We start from the raw sequence: 20,184 nt of genomic DNA on the forward strand, positions 1-20,184 counted from the left end.
AGACTTTATGAAGTGGCAAGCCTGCGGACAGCTTGTGAAACCGTAGCTTGAGTTCAAGCTAATCGACTTTCAAACAAATGACAAACGCAGCTGGAAAGCATGGAAGGAAAAGAAGTAAGAGGAGATGAATTGCAAATGAAACATAAAGGAACACTTAATGGTGAAAAGCCGACGTCTTTGTGTTGTGATCAAATGTGTTAAAACATTCATCGGAAGACTTGCAATATAACTTCAAAATGTTAAGACTGAAATTCCGTGTTCCATCGCAGCTATTATATCAAGCATTTCCGATTCTTTCGAAATAATATTTCCGTACTAAGGCCGTTGTCATAAAAGCCACACAAGTCCACAGCAAGATACAACAGAAATTCCACCGCTTCTAATCGGTTTGATAAAGCAATCCACAAAAAAACCCTACAAGTTTAAGAGATGCTTCGTTTATTTCCAAGAAAAGGCCTTCTTTCAATATGCCACGCTTGTATGAAGATTATTAAATTGAAACATTACATCTGCTTTCACTCACCAAAGACGACCATCTTCTTGGTCATGAAATCCTCGTCGTCGAAGGTCGACACGAGGCACTTGTACTCGCCGGAGAGTTCCGTCGTGGGGTTTCGTATGTACAGAGCCCGGTACATGGTGGCTCCGTGGTCCGAGGAGCGGTGCTTCAAGTCCAGCTTGCCCTTTAGGATGCCCAGGTCCTGCGGCTTCTGTCCCGGGATCCACTGGTACACCGGGCTGGGACTGCTGTTGAAGTACCACTTTACCACCAGACCCGCGTACGAGTGGGCGGCGAGTTCTTCCGGCTTCAACGTGTAATCGCAGTCAAGTAGCGCGGCCGATCCCGAGTTGTTCCGGACAACAGATGGCACCCGGAGGTCCTTAATCTGGATGCCCACTGCACCTGCACAAACAGAAATAGGTGGGATTAGAGGATGTCACGGAGGCGAATATAAAGATGGCTGTCTTCTGGATTGAAATGCCGCTTGGTCAGGTAGAAGTTTATCGATGTTTTAGAGGTGCTTGCTGCTCCCATCATCGGGGATCCCGCACGATTCACTATAGGCTAATTCCGATTATATTTGTTTCATAATAGCTGTAATGTAGTACAATAAGGTGCGAATCGAAAAAATCTGTACACAAATTACTTATATCTATAGATTTTTTAAAACATTATTGAAGAAGTTTAAACGAAAGAAGGAATATAAAATAAATATATAGGGAAATGAATATAAGTGAAAATAGCTTATCGATGTGAAACAGTGCTATGTACAAATATAAAAATTGCTACTTGGATCATAAATACGCATAATTCATATCGTGAAATAGGCTATAGATATTTATCAATGATTAAATATCCTCCGAAAAATCTCACCTTGTATGTATGTGATAAACTGAAACAAAAACAAAAATTAAGTCCCCAATGATTCCATTATAAATATTTGTATTGTGATCTTCAGAGTTATGATGCCGTGTAGACACGTAGATATTTTTACGATCCTTTAGGAGGAACGTACTCTAATGGTTTCCTCCGAAATGGTGGCCACCCACCTAAAAGACTAGGAAATACATTACTCAGACGATCACAATCAAGACATTCACCACTGTCAGATACAAGTCTCATTTCCCCCGTAAATAAATCGTACTATATATGCTTATCATTTCAGCTGTTAATACATTACTTCAAGAAGATGGCTATTTTCCTAGGTGCTGGATAGTTCGGCAGGCAATATCTCTACCAGACGACACAGCACAACATTCCAGAAGGCATCCATCTTCATGTCTGTCACATACATAGTACTTCAACTTGTAACGGTATAATTATGTCCATCAGTTAAGTAGCTTTCTAAGACAGACAATTTATCGACTAGAGCTGTCTTCTGGGTTGTAGTGTCGTGTAGCCTTGTAGATGTTTATCGACGTTTAAGATGTCCATACTGCCTGCCACGGTGTTCGCCCTGATGATGGAGGCAGCAAGGTCCTCTGAAACGTTGGTAAACTTCTACCAGACTACACGGCGCTACAACCCAGAAGTCGGCTATTTTCGGACTCAATACCGTGAAAACCTCAAATCCTAGTCGATTTATCGTGTGGTCTTCACGATCCCAGAAGAGATTCAATCATTTATGATTTTCTCAGCCAAACTCTACGATTACATAATCAGAATTCAGTTTCATATAAATAGGAACACGAAACAATTTTATGAATCACTCTGCGTTAAAATTTGATATCACTAGACTCGTTAGCATTCTTGTGTTCTGAAGTTCCGTCCCGATACCTACTTCCCAAATAGAAATGTTGTGTAATTTTTATAATTTCGACACGTTACGTGCTGGAATAGTGTCTTAAAATAGGCCACAATCGCTTTCTTCAACATTATTTAATAGTCATTATTTACTCAGTGATACTAGCATGTGACGTAAGATTAATACATGTTTTAAACTCCATCGTCAGTCGTACTAATCAACCACATCACTGTGCCTGCATTACAGTTTGATATTGGAACCTTTTACCTCCCGAATACAAATAAAGTGCGTCATGCTAGCATTTGAGTGGCATCCAGTTCGAATCTCAACCAGGACAGGTTATTCAGTCTTCAGGTTAGCGTTGGTTTCCTAAGTTAGGTTATTATTTTAACAACGTTCCTTCAAATGCAGATGTTAATCAAAGTCGGATTAGATTAAAAATTATTGTATTTAACAGTGAGTATGTAAGAATTTGGAAGGAGGTAATCATTATCTAATTCAACATAACTATCGTCCCAGAGCAAATGAGTAAAATAGCCGATAACCCAAGCAAGATTCGAATTAGGCATTTCTCGAAAACAAGTCTCTACACCAGTCTTCTTGTCACTTCTTTTACTGTTATCGTGTTAACTCGTTTATCAGGTTTCGTTCGAAGCAATGCCAAGACTCCAATATCATGTCATAACGAGTGAAACTAAAATTATTCTTTGGTCTCATAAATCTTCAGTCAAAACACTTACTAAAAGCAAATCAAACCAAATTAATTGACGGACTAGTTCCATGATACAAATACCTTGATTAGTTTATATTTATTCAGTTACTTAAGAAATCTCCTGCCTATCTTATATCCATTTTAATATTATTCTCGCATCTCCGCCAGGATTGAATAAGTTCTGTCTTCTTTTGAATTCCTCCTCTTCCGTGTTCTACGTGTTCCGAGAATTTCAACCTTCTACTCACTAGGCTCAATTACAGTAAGAGTCTGCACTGAGAAACGCCTCCATTGCATTAAATTATCAGACAGTCTGGTATTTCGTCAGAAGAAAAGGAACCCGCATTCCCAACCACCCTACCATGTAACAAACCGAATTCAATTAACAAGCGCCAGCAGCCGCTAACGAGCTGCCACTCCAGTGACGTAACCACGGCTTCTTCAGGAAACCGTTAGCAAAGTCTAGAAACGCGAACCTGGAAACTAGAACAAATCGTTTCAAATTCTCAGCCCGAGTGAAAACCGTCTGCCACAGACCGTACCTGTCCATACACCACAGTTCGTGCCAGGATCTCAGTAGGTATTTTATCAAGAAACTATAAGACACAGAGAGAGCTGAATTATACTCACTGATGTAAGAGAATATCTGTTCAATGCATACACATTTAAAATTTAGAAGAGATATTTAGCAATTCTTTACGAAAAAATATGAGTTACAGTTTCCATCGATAATGAGATAAGAATGTACAGCCAACAATAAATGTCTACGCTTCGCTTTCTTTAATCCATGCGTATTTTTGCGTTGATGGGCACGGTGATCTAGCGGTTAGAACGCTGGCCTTGTAATCCTGGGGTCTCGGGTTCGATTCCCGGCGGTGCCAGAATTTATAACTTGTGTTGGGCAAGGCCATGGTCTAGGCAGCACAGAGTTTTCCTCCGTGGCATCCCAACAATTACTCCATTCACACACAGAAGAGGCAATGGCAAACCACTTCTGGATCATCTGCCAAGAACGTATATGAACAGGTCCCAGTCTGAGAAAAGGATGGAAGGATCCTGTTCATATCGACCTGTCGTCAGACAGAACACTAAATAAAAAATAATTTTTGCATTACTTTCTAATGTCATTTGTTATGTAAAATCGGTCGTACTATGGCAATTTATTTTCGTCTCTTAATAACATTGCAATTTATTTTTTTTTTTTTTTTAAGAATATTTCCATATTTTTCAATGGTCTAATATAAGACATTTAAAGTATAGTTCATCTATTTAAATCACGTTTTTTATTCTTAGAATATCGATAAAGTTTTATATAATATCATCAATATTAGAACAAAATTAACGTCACCGCCAAGTATAGTGAACTCCTACTTATTATTTCTGAGGTACCAGGTTCAAATCTTGGTCCGGAGATCGGCTAACTGACTGAAGTTTTCTATGGCTTATTCCGGCCACTCTAATCAATTGTCACGAAAATACCTCAAATCAGGCTCGACGGCTTCCTTTCGTTTGCTTTCCAAGTCATTATTCAGTAATTATCCAATCATTTGACGGCAGGCAGTCTGAGCTACTGGGAGCTTCGTTGCATAAACCACATATCAAAAAATAATAAATATCAAAAAGACGATTGTATCAGAAACTTCTGAGGTCGGTACAAAACTAAGCCTTTGTAAGAAGACAAAAGACTTTCGAAAAATATGCTACTTTGTTCAGACAAAATGGCATTAGGGCCTTACAAATCTAACAGAGCTATTTAATGTTCCGTCCCACACCTTAACAACACAGAATATGTCGGTGAAACAATGAGGTTTCGTGTAAAAGGATTCAGGTAGTCGACGTCTTTACATGATTTATAATTACCTGTAGGATTTTTGGTACACATAATGGTGGAGGAAATTGCATTACGAGAAAGTCCGACAATTTGTGTTCTACACTATTACTAAAATTATAAAATCAAGGAAATATCTGCGTGGGGTATATAGGGAGCAGAGGGAGACGAAATTTATGCACAAAAATTTTTATTCCAGAGTCTGAAAGTAGAAGACGTTGCGCGCTGATGGAAGGATCTTAGGGGCATATTTCAAAGTGCGTGGAATAGATTATTTTAGCTCTTGTGAACAAAGAACTATCGGTTCCCAGAAAATGCGCGAAGTTCGACAAAGTAAACATAATATTGGTTTCGAAAAAAGGACTCTGTTCCGTGAAGTTAATTAGTTTTGAATACACGCACCAGAATTAAAAACGCTCCTAGATGTTTTTAATATATCCGCATTTGAATAAGTATTTCTTTCGAATTTGCTTTAAATAACTTCCGTCTGCCTTCCACTGAAATATGATTTGTTTCGATCTCACATTTAGAAGCTATTGTACCTTTGTTTAAAGGGCTTAACCTCTCAAAACACTTCATAATGGTTGTATCTGGGAAAAAATATCGAAGCGTGTTCATACCAATGAGATGGGATTAAAGTAAGATGGATTCGTTCTTTGCGAAATTTCTTGCCACGCGCCTGATTTTGCTCTAAGGTTAGAGGCTCAAGATGAAGCAGTTACCTTTCCATGCTAATCATGAAAAGTTCGTCGTGTAATCAGAACTAGACCTTAGCACCGTAATTTGACGTCACTAAGGCACTTAATCGAAACACCGCGCTCCCTCTACGCAGCCGGTCTATCGACACATTCGATCAAGATTATCCGTTCTTTGCACGATGTACATGAAAGTAATGCATATAATGTTAGTCTGTGCGTCCGCATAATTGAACGCCACAATCACTGGACGGATTTGAATGAAATTTGGTATAAATGTTATATCACTGGCGACTATAATAAAATGTTATTTTAAATTACCAACAACACTCGGTAATACTAACATGGCGGACGAACAAATGGGTGAGTTGGGATCATCACTAGCGCCACTTCAATAAGGCTACACAATAATGTATGATGAAAGACTGTCGGAAAATAATACAAAATTTTGATATAGTAACTCTTCTTATATTGTGAAATAATAACATGGTGGCTGAGTGAAAGAAAATATATTTAGACTTAATGAGGATTCGACCCTCTTATCACATGCTTACGAGACCAAATAACTTAAAGAAGACAACACATGATTTATATATATGCATACCTCGTTTTATTGCGCTTCTCATATATTGCGTTTTTCTACAAATTGAAAGTTTATGACAACCCTGCGTCGAGCAAGTCTATCGACGCCATTTTTCCAACAGCGTGTGCTCACTTCGTGTCTCTGTGTTACATTTTGGTAATTCTCGCAATGTTCTCGCATTGTTTTTTTAGACATAATGCTATCACACACTTAATAGACTACAGTATAGTGTAAACATAACTTTTATATGCACTGGGAAACCAAACAATTCGTGTGACTCGCTTTATTGCGGTGGTGTGGAACTGAACCCGCAATATCTCTGAGGTATTCCTGTAGTTAAAAACCAAAGTTCTCTGAGCAAAATAACTGACGTAATCTTTTACTAACAATTTATAATTTGTAAAGAACGCAAGTGTGTATATTGGTACATATTACACTTCTCCAGTCTTGTATCATCTGCAGAGGTTAAAGTTCATTTCGAAGTGAGTCTGAACAGCATAAGTGATCTCCTTAGTTTCCCGTCACTCATTCGCCTGACCTTGAAATCACATCGGCACACAAGCTCATCGACCAGGTCGACGAACGACTGTCGAGCTGGTTCGCTTTTGCACACGTCAGTCAACCTCTGGCCCTAGCGGCTCGAAGTTCAGAAAAGGAAATTCTAAAAGTGCTAATGTTTGTCGGGTAGCAGTCTTTCAAGTTCCAATAAATTCACTACGAGATGTTTGGTAGAGATCGGTTAAAGTATTTAATAATAATTCCACACAAAATTTACAGACAAGTTAGTGGTATTCTGGGTTTTAACGCCGTATGCACTCGTAAGCAGATAAAAACATTTCAATAGTTCAACAATGAAGATTGAGGCAGTATGTGTCTTTAAAACTTTGGTATATACCTTCAAGTCACACAGCGTTACAATCCTGAAGACAAACATAACATCTTCATGGCCCTGACAACTTCAAATATACTTTTCAGACAAGTTTATTTCATTGCTTTATACCTAAATACCGCCACGGTGGTCTAGCGATTAGAACGCTGGCCTTGTAATCCTGGGGTCTCGGGTTCGATTCCCGGCGGTGCCCGAATTTTTAACTTGTGTTGGGCAAGGCCGTGGTCTAGGCAACCGGAGTTTTCCTCCGGGGGCTTCCCCGGTTTCTCCGTGGCATCCCAACAATTACTCCATTCACACACAGAAAAAGGTAATGGCAAACCACTTCTGGATCATCTGCCAAGAACGTATATGAACAGGAGTCCGAGAAAAGGATGGAAGGATCCTGTTCATATGGACCTGTCGTCAGACAGAACACTAAATAAAAAATAATAACCTAAATACAGCGTGCCCATATGTACTCGGTTAGTTAATAAATTAGTTCTCACAAACTGGAACACTTGGGACACCTTAATATTTTTATTATAGACAAATAACATTTTAAGACGTATGGAAAGAAAGGAAATTAAATGTCATCACGAGACAGGCCTATATAAAGGAAGATCAGCTAGTACACAGTACTTATTGGTTAAAAAGTTATTACCGTGCCAGTTTTTGGTAAAGCTGTCACTTCCCTAATAATTTATTCCTGCTGAGATTGAATTCCAACCCGATGTGTTGCAACAAATTACGATCGTATGTGAACGCTGCACGTCTTCCTATACACCCGAAAGCCATCAGAACTGCAAGTTATTACTGACAAATTTAGCCGTGGTTGTATGAGTATAATTTTTACAGGTGCACACAGTGTCCATGTTCTATACATGAATGCTACGTGATATTTATACAAGTGAATATTTTACAGCCATTTGGATAAACACACAGCTCATAATACCACTTAAAGCCTTCCAGACGCTGTATCTAGTCTGCAAATTGTGATTCATTCCGGTACTTGTTTTGTGTACAGCATAATCCACAAGTTGTATCATCAGTGTTATTCTAAACATTATCTTCTAAGGACAACTTAAAGGCTAAATTTCTGCTGGTCCATGAGTTAAAAAATACAGACTTTTAAATATCCCAAGGCGTGCCTATTCATCCAACCTGGTCCACTGATAGGCTTATAATAACGGTTGGTATCACTGGTAGTATACTAATAATGAATATGGCGCGGCATAATACCCGATCACTAATAGCAAGAACCTCAAATTCATTATACGTATAATGTGTTATAAACTATTATTTTAACTTCTGATAATATTTGCAACTAACAGTTTTTATCTAAAAATACCAGTTTCATAACAATTATTTATTACTCTAACACGCTCCCTAAGGTACAGAGAAACACTACATATGGCAGGGCCGATCACAGCGCCACTAATAACCCTGAGTAAGACGTCTAACTAAAAACGACCCTTCTCGCCTGCTGGTCTCATACACCCAATCTTACCCCATAATTCATAAAATATATAAGATAAAAACAGTTAAGATATCTGGAAATGGTAACACGCTTGTAGTGTTTTGTATATTTTATGAAATTTACTACAGTAATACCCCGGTTAACGCTGTCTCGTTATAGCGCACATTGGCAACTCCTATGAGTTGTTGCCATTTCATCATTGCTAACACTCATTTCGGTTGCAAATTATTCAATCTGTGTTCTTCGTACGGAATTTTGTATATATACGTGGTCAGCTGCTGTGTACATTTTGGTAAATACTTTCTAGTGCTTTGTACCCATCATGTCGGCGGAAAAGTTTACAAGTAATGCAAAGGAAAAATATTTCTCTGGATATGAAATTGCAAGTGTTAAGACGGTTAAGCCGGCCCCTTATCTAAATAATAATTAAATAAGTTCTATTTGTGTTCTAATTGAATTCGTATTTTCACCCATATAATATATACAAATGCTATAATGACCCCGATTAGCGTTCAACTTTCTAGTAGCTTATCCTGAGCGTTAACCGGGGTATTACTGTATTTTATTCGTTCTTTATTTATTTAATAACGCTTTCAATGACTCAGATATTTCTCAAACAATAGAATTATTAATGAATAAAAGGAGAGTGAGAATCTCAAATTCTGTTTCGTTGAAAAAAAATTATCTCACAACAGGAAGGGCGTAGACGAGGAGGTACAAATCGCAAATATTACTACTCTATCGTGTAGAGCAGTGGCATTTAACCTGGGGTACGCGTACCCCCGGGGGTACGTGAAATTTAAAACAAATCTATTATTTTATGATAAATACTGAATAATCAGTAGTGTAATTTATTTAATTTATTTCAGATGTAGATTATATTCTTTGTATAACTTGAATTATACACCAACAACTTTGGGGGTACAAAGTCGAAGAGAAATTATATCTGGGGGTACGCGAACAAAAAAGGTTGAATACCACTGGTGTGGAGGATTGACATATAATGGAACTGTTTCAATGGTACCAATTTCAGTGTAGTGATAATGGGTTTTGCTAAAACTGACACTGTTAATCCGTTGCCGACCATTCAGTGCAGTTTAAAAATGCACAGTTGTCTCCATACACTATTAAGTTAAACTGCGGCAAAGACCACAGTCTGTATGAGAGATTTTGCTCTCAGAATAACTTCTCTTGAAGTATGTGAGATTTCAGGTTATCACGGCGGTGATGATCCTTTGGGTTCTGGTGTCGTGTGGACTGGTCCGTAGATGCCATATTTTCTGAGAAGAGTACTGTCTCCATCTTCAGATGTGCCAGTCCACACGGAGCCAATGCCCAAAAGAAGACCATCAACTTCTGATGGAGTAATTGATTACGCTGTTGATCGAACTGTGTAAAATACTTTGAGAAACCTCACACGTGCTATAAATCAGAACGGCGAAGGCCGAACCACGCAGTTAAATATCATTCCGAATCAGATCTCATTCAGTCTGACAAACTTGACTGCACGCTACGCAGTTTTATTCACATACTTGCAGTTTTGATTGAGAAATCTGCAGGCTTCTGAATAGGCCGAACTGTGTAAAAAAACTATGTGTTGAAGCCTTTTGTAGGCAGCTTTAATTCTTGACTATTTCTGTATTCTGGGTTTTTGCGCTGTGTAGTCTGGTAGATGTTTACCAACGTTTTAGAGGTCACACTGCCTCCGTCATCAGGGCGATGATTTGGCAACAACCCAGAAGACAGAAATCGTTATACTCACCGCTTTGAGAACCTCAAATCATACATAGTTTTAATTCTTTACAGTATAAACACTTGCGTACGTAACAGGTTTTACTGTATTTCAGTAAAACATGAAGGCATATTTTCCTACATCACACAGAGAAATTTCGCTAATCAAGTCCTTGCACTACCATTTCGTATCTGGGACGGGTCACGACGGTGTTCAAATCTGGGCCCGGAGACTTCTATCCTCCTCAGATTTTTCGTGATCCTCCTCAATCAGTCCTCCAAGTAAATGCAAGGCCACAAAAACATTCTTATACATTCTTTACAATACATTATTCACTGATTATGTTATCATCTAACTCTACATAATGCGGGCTATTGAATGTTTCATCAAATACATTAAGGATAAATAAATAAATACTTCAAAGAGCAAAATTAATTCTTTCTACCGCTGATTGGTTTCCATGATGCTACATGGCGCAACGTCCAAGGAGACAATCTTCTGCAGAGATAGAAGCTGTTTAGCAACAGGAAATAAACGGATATATTAAAATGTATTTTAAAAATATGGTGAACGGAATGGCTCAAATTGGGATCGGTGACGAACACGGCAGCAGACAATTTGTTTCCATCACAAATTTTGGGGAATTTTTTGATTCGCCGGGCGTCTATTACCTTTGACCCCTGTAGTTATTACCAAAAACATCACACAGTAACGTGAAATACGCTACTAACATGCAAGCTTAAGAATTAATACATTAATATTTTACCATATTAGTTTACTTTAATAGGCTTGCATGCTTCCAACACGTAATTACGAAATTCAAAGCACTTAATAATCGTCCAAGGATAAAAGTTTCACAACAGCAATAAATTATTTACTCGCAGTCTCTTCACGTCTTCAACATACACATTACATATTTTTACCTTCCTAGTTGCTACTCTGTCCAGCCACATCAAGAGCTTCAAGGCGTTCTAATGACTGTTAAGAAAACATCAGTAGAGTATTATAAATGATTTCCCTCTCCTTACAGGCTGTAAATTACTTTGTTAAACCTGTGTGTGCTGGTATTAGTCATTGCTGACATGTATCTCGGCACGCAACACTACGAGTAAGTGGTCAAAGCGGAGAAAATGTTTCCTACCCGACTCGTACAGAAATCTTTTTCCATTCTGACCCTCGCTAACTTCGTCACTTATTTGGCTAGCAAGATAATCCGCCCGCACAGTATCGTCATGTCATGCTTACCACCGTTTCAATATGAAATCACATCACGAAGAACTTACATCATATTGCTGTAGTTAGGAAATATTGGGGTCATGTCTCTTGGTCACTAGGGCATTATATATCCCTCAAGAAAACAGACCACGTCCTTTCTAGTCCCTGACAGGACTACGGACTCTCCGACCTATCACGCACACGCTCCAATCACGCAAGACAGGGCTTCAACATGTCGTGCCACTTGGTGGTTCAACAAATGGTCCAATATCTTACACAGTACTAAAAATTCACAACGTACTCGTAAGTACAACAAGTTATGGAACTGACGTCATTCTGTGCTTCCTACTTCAGTCTGAAGAAACTTAGTTACTATCTTATTTTTGGTATCAGAGTGAAGCAATCATACGATGTACAGTACTTGTGTGGTCTAAATAAGATTATATGCAACCTCTGTAACACGTAAACTACGCGGGATAAAATCAACCCCGCATGAGACGTGACGTCACAACACTAACACGTCGTGTCTCAATTAAGTAAGTTCAATGCACTGACTTTACTCTTGGGAGCACAAAAAGAGAGAAACGGAGATATGAGAGGAAAGGCAGAGAGATGTCTTTACATTTAGCGGGAGAGGGAAGAGGGATATGGTGAAAATTCTTCGGGCCGCGAAGGTTCCCAGGCAATGCCCACTCGTCACTCTGGTAAAAGTGGGGTAAGGGAAACTTAAAGTGTCAGAATTGGAAAACGTGAAGTCTTGTAAATAAAAAGGAACAATTTAAACTAGCATTAAAAAGATACTTAATTACACACTCCTTTTACTCTGTCGATGAATTTCTAATGTTTACAAGTAAGTCATAATTTATCTATTGTATATAAAGGGTGGATTTATTTGTAACTTATCTCTACTTCATGTGAACCCTATGTTTGTATTTATGTGACAATTATATAAGAGTATGACTTGTATTTGTATAACATGTATTGTATCATTATGACTTATTCTACATCCTATTGTCATCTGACTAACTTATGGATCCATGGAATGTAATAAAGATGTATGTTGCATAGAGCGCAACGTCAAATTTGAATACGAGGGACAATGAAACTGAGGATGACCTGTGCTTTTGCTTTATGTTAATTTAAATGAGATTTTAAAATTCAGTTTCTCCTTACTGTGCGGACAGCGTGAAGGATCTATTGAACGTAGGTCGAAAACAGTTACCACTGTTCTTTAGTGAGCTGATTTATGACAACATAATTTTAGCTCACTCGATAATGTGACTGGATGCAAGATGGACGGACCGGGACTTATTCCCGGCAGAGGCGAGATATTTCTCGTTGCAGCAAATCACCCACCTATCTAATAAGTCCGGGGGACTAGTTTCTACGGTGGTAAAACGGTCAGAGCATGAAGCTAACCATTCATCTCCATCCACCGTAAACGTTCATAATTCAAATAGCTCTGTGTTCATGTGCTCAAAACCAGAATTATCGGCAACCAAAAACTGTACTGATTTCTCTGATTTATACAAAATACTTCGGAAAATTAAATTAAATCTATTCAGCCAAACTTAAAACACACTAAACAGACAGCAGCAATACTGTAACTAAACTATAGCAGGAACTATATCACTTGAGAGTTTTTAGCTTGGTGTGAAGCTTTAGGTGATAAATACTCCGCGCGCACCAGCAAGTTTAAAAAGCATTACCTTGTTTAAAATCACATTACTCAGTTGAAATTGTATTCTAAATATTATCAAAACCTATCCGTAAGTTGCAGAAATTGCTTGTAAAAATAAAGTTTTCGCTTTTTTAAATAAACTGAAATATTTATAAAGGGAAAATCTCTTTTAATTCCTATCCGTATAATGAATTCTTCAAAGTTCCCCGCTAGATAACCCATATTTCTTTATACCCCTGCCAAAAATTCTCTTATGTTGCACCATAACACAACTGACAATAGAATAATCATTTAAAACAGCTATTATTTGAATAATTAGGCATGACATTTTCCACACATGGGGACGTGAGAAAAAATTCATGTATTACGTCTTCATTACGTTTATGATTCGTTACTTTGTTTTTACGACCGCTCTTACGAAAAGCATTTATAACGTCTCCATTCGTATAATTATTTCTGTATTAGCATCTAGCATTCCATATAAAAACATAGGTATAACTACTTCTGTATAGAATTTTGGTACTGCCTTTTACAGTTGCCTCCTTAGTATAGTGCGTCTCACAGTTATTTCATGCCATCACAATTGTCTTCCTCTCTGCCAAATAATAAAAATTCCTCACTGTCTTAAATATTTTATTATCTTATCAAGCTTCACCCTTCGAGGTTATTTTCTTCCAAGTAAATTTATATATTTTTTTAAAAATTTGAAACCAAATTTTGATTAATGAATTCACGAATTAAAATTATGTTCCGGTGACTCTCGTTATACACGGGGGTTGCATTCCAGCGCATAAAACCGGAAACGTAATAATAATCGACATCTTGGTGTCATTCTGGCATCAGAATTCCTTTATGCTGAGCTTATCAATGAATGCATTTTCAGATAAACCTGGATAAGTTCTTTCAAATTTGTATACGAAAATTAAATTAATTCTCCTCATGATAATGAAATAAAACTTTGAATATGCGAAAAAGCGGATAGCGAAATCGCAAATAACAAAGCCACCTGTAATACACTGTACAAAGACCAATTATCTGAATATTCTCTTGTGTACAGGCAGGTAACACGTGATCAATAATAAATAAAATGAGAAAAACATAAAGATCACTGTTTCATGTTATTACAACTATGTTCATGGTAGAAGAAACGAGACTGGAATGGTGAACAGTATCAGAATAATACACACTTTTTGCAAATTCTGAATGCCCTAACCAAAAGAATTTCAAGAACAGTTATTAATAAGATATTTCATGTGTTATCTCACATAATGTACTTTCTAACTACAGAAATCATGTGGTCTCAATGTCGTCTTTATGTTTTTAAATCATTAAGAATGTCACTAGACGCGTTAGTTCAGGTAGCTCATTAGATTAGTATGCATGGGGCCATGGAATCGAATTCTGGTCAAGTTAAATTCTTTTTCTTTCACGCAGCCGCCATCTTGTTAGTCTTCATTACACAAAGGATACACCAAAGTTTTAGAATTTGCGAAAATCTATAATAATACATCACTGTATGACCCTACATAAATACTTGGGAACAACTATAACAAATCAAAATGATACTCATGAGGAAATTAGGATGACAACTAAATTCCGGAAATGCTTGCTACAAAATATTTTATCTTCACGTCTGATTTATAAGAACCTGAAAATTAAAGTATACAAAGCAATAATTTTGCCTGTTGTTTTGTATGGGTGCGAAACATGGTCTCTCACTCTAAGGGAGGAGCATAGGTTGCAGATATTTGAGAATAGGGTGTTGAGGAGGATATTTGGGCTTAAAAGAGAATAGGATGGGGTCTGGAGAAAACAACATACTGACGAAATTAAAAATTTGTACTCCTCCCCCAGTATTGTCAGGGTGATTATGTCAAAAAGAATGAGATTGGTGGGGCATATAGCACGCATGGATGGGACAAGAGGTGTGCACCGGGTATTGGTTCGGAAGCCTGAGGGGAAGAGACCGCTGGGGAGACCTAGACGTAGATGGGAGGATAATCTAAGGCGGGATCTATGGGAGATAGGAGTTGAAGGAGACTGGATTTTGTTGGCCCAGGAGGGCTTTGGTTAATTCGGTGATGAACCTTCGGGTTCTGTAAACTATCTAGTTAGTTAATTTGTTAGTTATGACCCTATTGCAAGTGGCGCTAGTGTCGATCCCACCTCAGAAGTTTATGGTATGGTGGTAACACCGATTGTAGGAAATTAAAAAGTAAGATTTTAGGGTAGATCTCATTGGCAAAATATCCATATTAAATCTCTTAAAAATTCGTCCAGTTTTCTTGAGTTAAATCGTGTGGATCGAAAGCTTTGCAAAGAACGCAACAAAGTGTCAGTTTCAGCCTCCATCTTACAAGAACCGCTCTGTTCAAGGAAGGAGACGGCGATTATAACCGAGAATTACTCAAGCCAGTCCTAAAGGCAAATTTAAATTCCAGTCTATGTGTGACGTCCAAACGGGCAGCAGAAGAAGTGACGTAGCCCTTGCTGTCTTTCAGGACATCCAGGGAAAATGTCTTTGTACAGGCAAGAGCATGATTCTCGCAACACAGCAACAGAGTTTAATTACATCCACATTCCATAGACTCAGCTATGCAGGGAGACGTTTAGTTAATGAATTAGGACAGGAAAATCGCGCGGAAAATTACTCTATTTTGATACGCATTCCACGCAACTTTCGGTGAGACTTCAAGAGGTTATGCGGTGTTTCAGACACACGGTGAGTGCATATATTTGGAGAAAGATGGTTTTTAAGGTGAGCAGCTGGTATTTATGGGAGAAAGAATTTAAAAGTGAAATATCAGTTCATGTAAATAAATGTATTTCGCAGGCAAACTAACTCTTTCACAAATAAAGTAATGTTATTAAATTAGAAAACCTATTTCAATTATTCCTACTCCAAAAAGATGTGCCCAACACTGAAGAAATAAACATTACCACATGTTTAATGCAGCGTTCATTTAGAATTACGTGAGTGCTTTTGAAGACAACAAGAGTCCAAATAACTTCAGCTTATAACAACAGATTAAAAATGTTAGTGGACTAACTTACGAATATATTTTAAATTGTGAGTATGTGACTGTGTGTGTATTCGCTTACAGCTCAAGAACGGATTTTCACCAAAATTGAAATGCTCATTTCTTCACAACTTTAAGATAGGTCAGAACTTCAAAACTGCCCTGAGTTCGAGTCCCGGTGAGGGCAGTTAATGTGGCTCTGAAACTAATCACGATAGAACGGAAGAAAGAAAGAATTGTTTATCAAATCTAAAACTTCTTGACGATGGTGAAGAGTGATTTGAATAAAAATTTCCTTGGATATTATCCGGAGATAGGGATTAGCTCTATCTAGTGGGCCGAACTGTGTAGGAACCTGAAGACGGAGATCGAGTCCCATCTCCGAAACGTCGTTTTACGTTTTATATTTTATATTTTACTAGACGATGGATAATATCCAAGGAAATTTTTATTCAAAGAATTGTTTGTTCGGACAGAAGATTCCAAGAACGAAGGCTACAACTACGACATCTGTCATTAGTTCGAATCTCAGTAATTACGTTGGATTTAGGGAAGATGATGATAATGATGATGATCTATGCTATTCAACGATAGCATAGAATGAATGGGCTTATGATAAGCTTCAGATTGTCAATAATTGATAGAAAATGTATCTGTCGAGTTTCGCCACAGTAACACTACCGAAATTCTACTGGTTTCAGTACGTATGTACAGACCAGTATCAATTTGCGCTATAATTAACATTTACTTGACAATTTTTAGAGCTACGTTTGCCCTAGCTGAAGCAATTTTAATTCCCACAGAATTAAAAGAGTAATATACACAATAATGAGTGTGTTCTGGCTAGAAGTAATCTAAAAACTAACTAGACCTCTTCTGCTTTACACTAGATGGCAGTGTAAACAGTACGTGGACTATTCTAACGGCCGTCTATAATTAATTTTTTTCAAACAAATTGAGTTTCCTGCCCTAGCTAGGTTTAAATCTCTTCATACTTTGTGGTAACTGTGGTTTGTTTCTCTGGTTGTAACAAATTTAAATCCTTCAACACAAAAAATAAAAATATACCAAATAAGTACAATAAACAAGACACGTGGGATAAAGACAAATTTCTTGTAAAATGTTTCGTCTTCACTCTTCATTTCTCTTCATTATTTTTCGTAAGCTCCCTCTTCTTATCTTCTTACAGTCCAATTTCTGGCCAACATTTTTCTTCTTTAGACTTTTATCTCTTCCTTTTAATGCCACAATAACAGTTGCAATCCAAAGCTAATATTTTCACACGACACGTGATGGATAGATTCACTATCGATAATTATCTACATGACCTAATTTGCGATGCATCATGCAGGTGTATACAAATTCTAGAACAATCTATTTAGAGTCACTATACAGTGCTCTAGGCACAGTTAATCTATCTAGTTTTTCCTAGAAAACAATTTTTACTTCACTGTACACACACACCTAAAAAACCTAGCTAGAGAAGGCAAACTATATTTTTCTAAGAAGTGGACACCAGAATGTAGACACGACGTATCCGTGTACACATAAGCAGAAGCGGGTTGGCGAAAACTGTATTTTCAGTCCCTTGACAGTATCAACTGTAATAACGTCAATAAATTGTAGAATATCTGTAAATTATCCGTCGCACCACAGAGTCAGCGAGAACATCATTAAACTAAAAACAAATGTCCTGGAAGCATTAATATATGAAGAATGGCTAGAAAGAGGGGAACTTAGGATATTAACATAAAATATGCATATTCTTTTTAAGAAGTTCCGCTACGTTTCACAAAGAAGGAGCTAGTGCAAGATTCTTAAAGTGGCGCTGGTGTCATAAAGTGTCATAAGACAAAGTGTTCCGGCTCATTTAGTTTATATCTACAAATAAAAGGCAAGAAATCTCATTTTTAATTACTGGCTGCAGCTCCATTATCATCACATTCTTCCAATGACTACTGCTTAAACCAGGTTCTTTTGAAATGTGACTTTTCACGAGACGAAAACATAAAGTCATTTAAGATAGTAGATAAATATGAGTTCCAACCAAGTAGCTATAAGATGACACATTTATTCAACCCAAACCTACATTCTTCTTTAGTTTATATTTAACGTCATTACTTTGAGAATTAATGAGAAATATAGTAAACGAAAGTTTCTCTTCATTGAAATTTTAAATAGTTATTTACTTAAATCTGTCTCTTATTAACACAGTAACAAACCTTCAGATTTCATAAAAGCAGTGGATTTCTTGGCATGAGATACTTCCAGCTTCTAAACGTATACCCTACTTCGTGGACTAGTTATTTAACCATCTAATACATACAACATCGTATCTTTGGAATGCTTTGTTTATCCTAAACAATTTAGCTTATACTGTAACATCCTTCATCTTGTTTTATGACAAAATTTAGCTCTAATAGATATAATATTGTGTAATAATATTTTAGTGTCGTACTGGCTGCTTTATAAACATAATTATATTTATAAGCTAAATTGCTTTGTTTCTGAAAAACATTCGGGCGTAAATGGTTTCAATGTTATTATTGGTATCAAAAATATATTCTTCGTCATCATCACTATAACCATAATGAAAATTACAGCACTGGGCAGATAATATAACTACGACATTTATCCTGTAAAGTAATACCATCGCAAAATGGATAAAACCCAAAATATGTAGTCTTTTATGTATACGTTGTAAACACACTTCTTTTATAAAGCACATCCTGTATGTTCTTAAAAAACTGTTTCCTTTCAATTCGTATTTGTATTTTGTCAGAGGAAAGAAAATATATCGCTGTACACTTAAAATGCTTCATGAACCATTACTCCTGACAAATGTGAGACTTTCAGACATTTGAAACATGTACTCAGGTAATCGGCTTATCCTGGTAGGTTCGTAAAGCCATTATACTGTACACCTTAAGAACCTTAGTGTTACAAAAGCCATTGATTTAAATAATTGTCCAGTTAAGCAATTAAATGATTCTAGATCATTAATATAACTCTAACACTCAAGAAATGCTATATTAATTTACCGAATATTAATAAAATTCATGACATTGATACATCATTCACACAACAATATACGAACTGTAGGAAATATCACTTTATAAAATTAGTCACTAATATAATTCCTTAATATATTTGTGTAAATATTCATGTGACGGACATAAAAATAATTCAAAGAAGAAGCACTGTGTCGTATCAAACATGGGATATTTAAACTCCTCTTGTAAACTCACGCTAACACATGACGCCAGGCAGAAAATTACTCGCTTACTTTTTTAATGAAATATACCAGAGAGAGTTTAGGTTATCACAGCAGTGAAGATGTCTATGTTGGTCTTCTAGGTTGTAACACGGTGTGTACTTACAGGTACGTATATCCTGAAGATGGAGGCTACGTTTCTCCTAAACTTTATATCTACATACAAATCCATAAAGCGTTACAAACCAGAAGATCAACATCGACAAATGTACAGCAGGGTAGTAACCATTTGACCAATATTATTTATTGTGCCTGTCATGTTCTAGCTTATCTACTTGTGACAAAGTTTTAAGGGGTATTCTCCAAACCCTCCGTAACGGCAATTAAGATCGCTTAATCCGACCGTTTGTACGACTAAACGGCCTTTCGTTAATTTAATACGGGAAGTTTTACGAAAAATCGCAGAGCGATTTCAGTCTTCATGTTCATAGGACGATTTTAACGGCAACCACCTCACGTAATATATTTTCAACAAAAACGTACACAGAGTGGAGATACAGGTGAATGCACAAAAATGCATGACAATTCTGTAATGAAATATTAAAAACTGTATTTCAGTTTCTCATTTGATCAATATTTAAAGGTATTAAGGTACATTTTTATGTCCTAATATTTGTGTAAATATCAGACAGTTGATATTTCAAACAAAATTTATTTTTATTTTTTGTAATAAGTAAACAGCTTTGTACTGAGAAGTATGTGATATACTATATTTTGTTTATCGTACAGCATGTATGTCTCACATTACATTTTTAAACATCCTGTTATTTAAAATATGGACTCTGTTGTATAAAAACAGTAAATAACGGCATTTTGTTTATGTAATGTTATTTACTATTTGTAATAGTGC

At 36.9% G+C, this 20,184-nt stretch overlaps 1 protein-coding gene across 2 annotated transcripts in view; it reads right to left on the reverse strand.

Annotated features, from left to right (window-relative positions):
• The window catches only part of LOC110828741 (uncharacterized), a 183,970-nt gene that overhangs the window by 92,695 nt on the left and 71,091 nt on the right, over positions 1-20,184 (reverse strand). For both annotated transcript variants that reach the window (XM_022061727.2, XM_022061728.2), the window contains exon 2: positions 524-904. In XM_022061727.2, the coding sequence (XP_021917419.1) occupies positions 524-904 (381 nt within the window). The remainder of the gene's footprint in view (positions 1-523; positions 905-20,184) is intronic.

Source organism: Zootermopsis nevadensis, unplaced genomic scaffold, assembly GCF_977971745.1.
Source record: "Zootermopsis nevadensis isolate Lab colony 2312 unplaced genomic scaffold, Znev_1.0 Znev_ptg000029l, whole genome shotgun sequence".
NCBI classification, from domain to species: Eukaryota; Metazoa; Arthropoda; class Insecta; order Blattodea; family Termopsidae; genus Zootermopsis; species Zootermopsis nevadensis.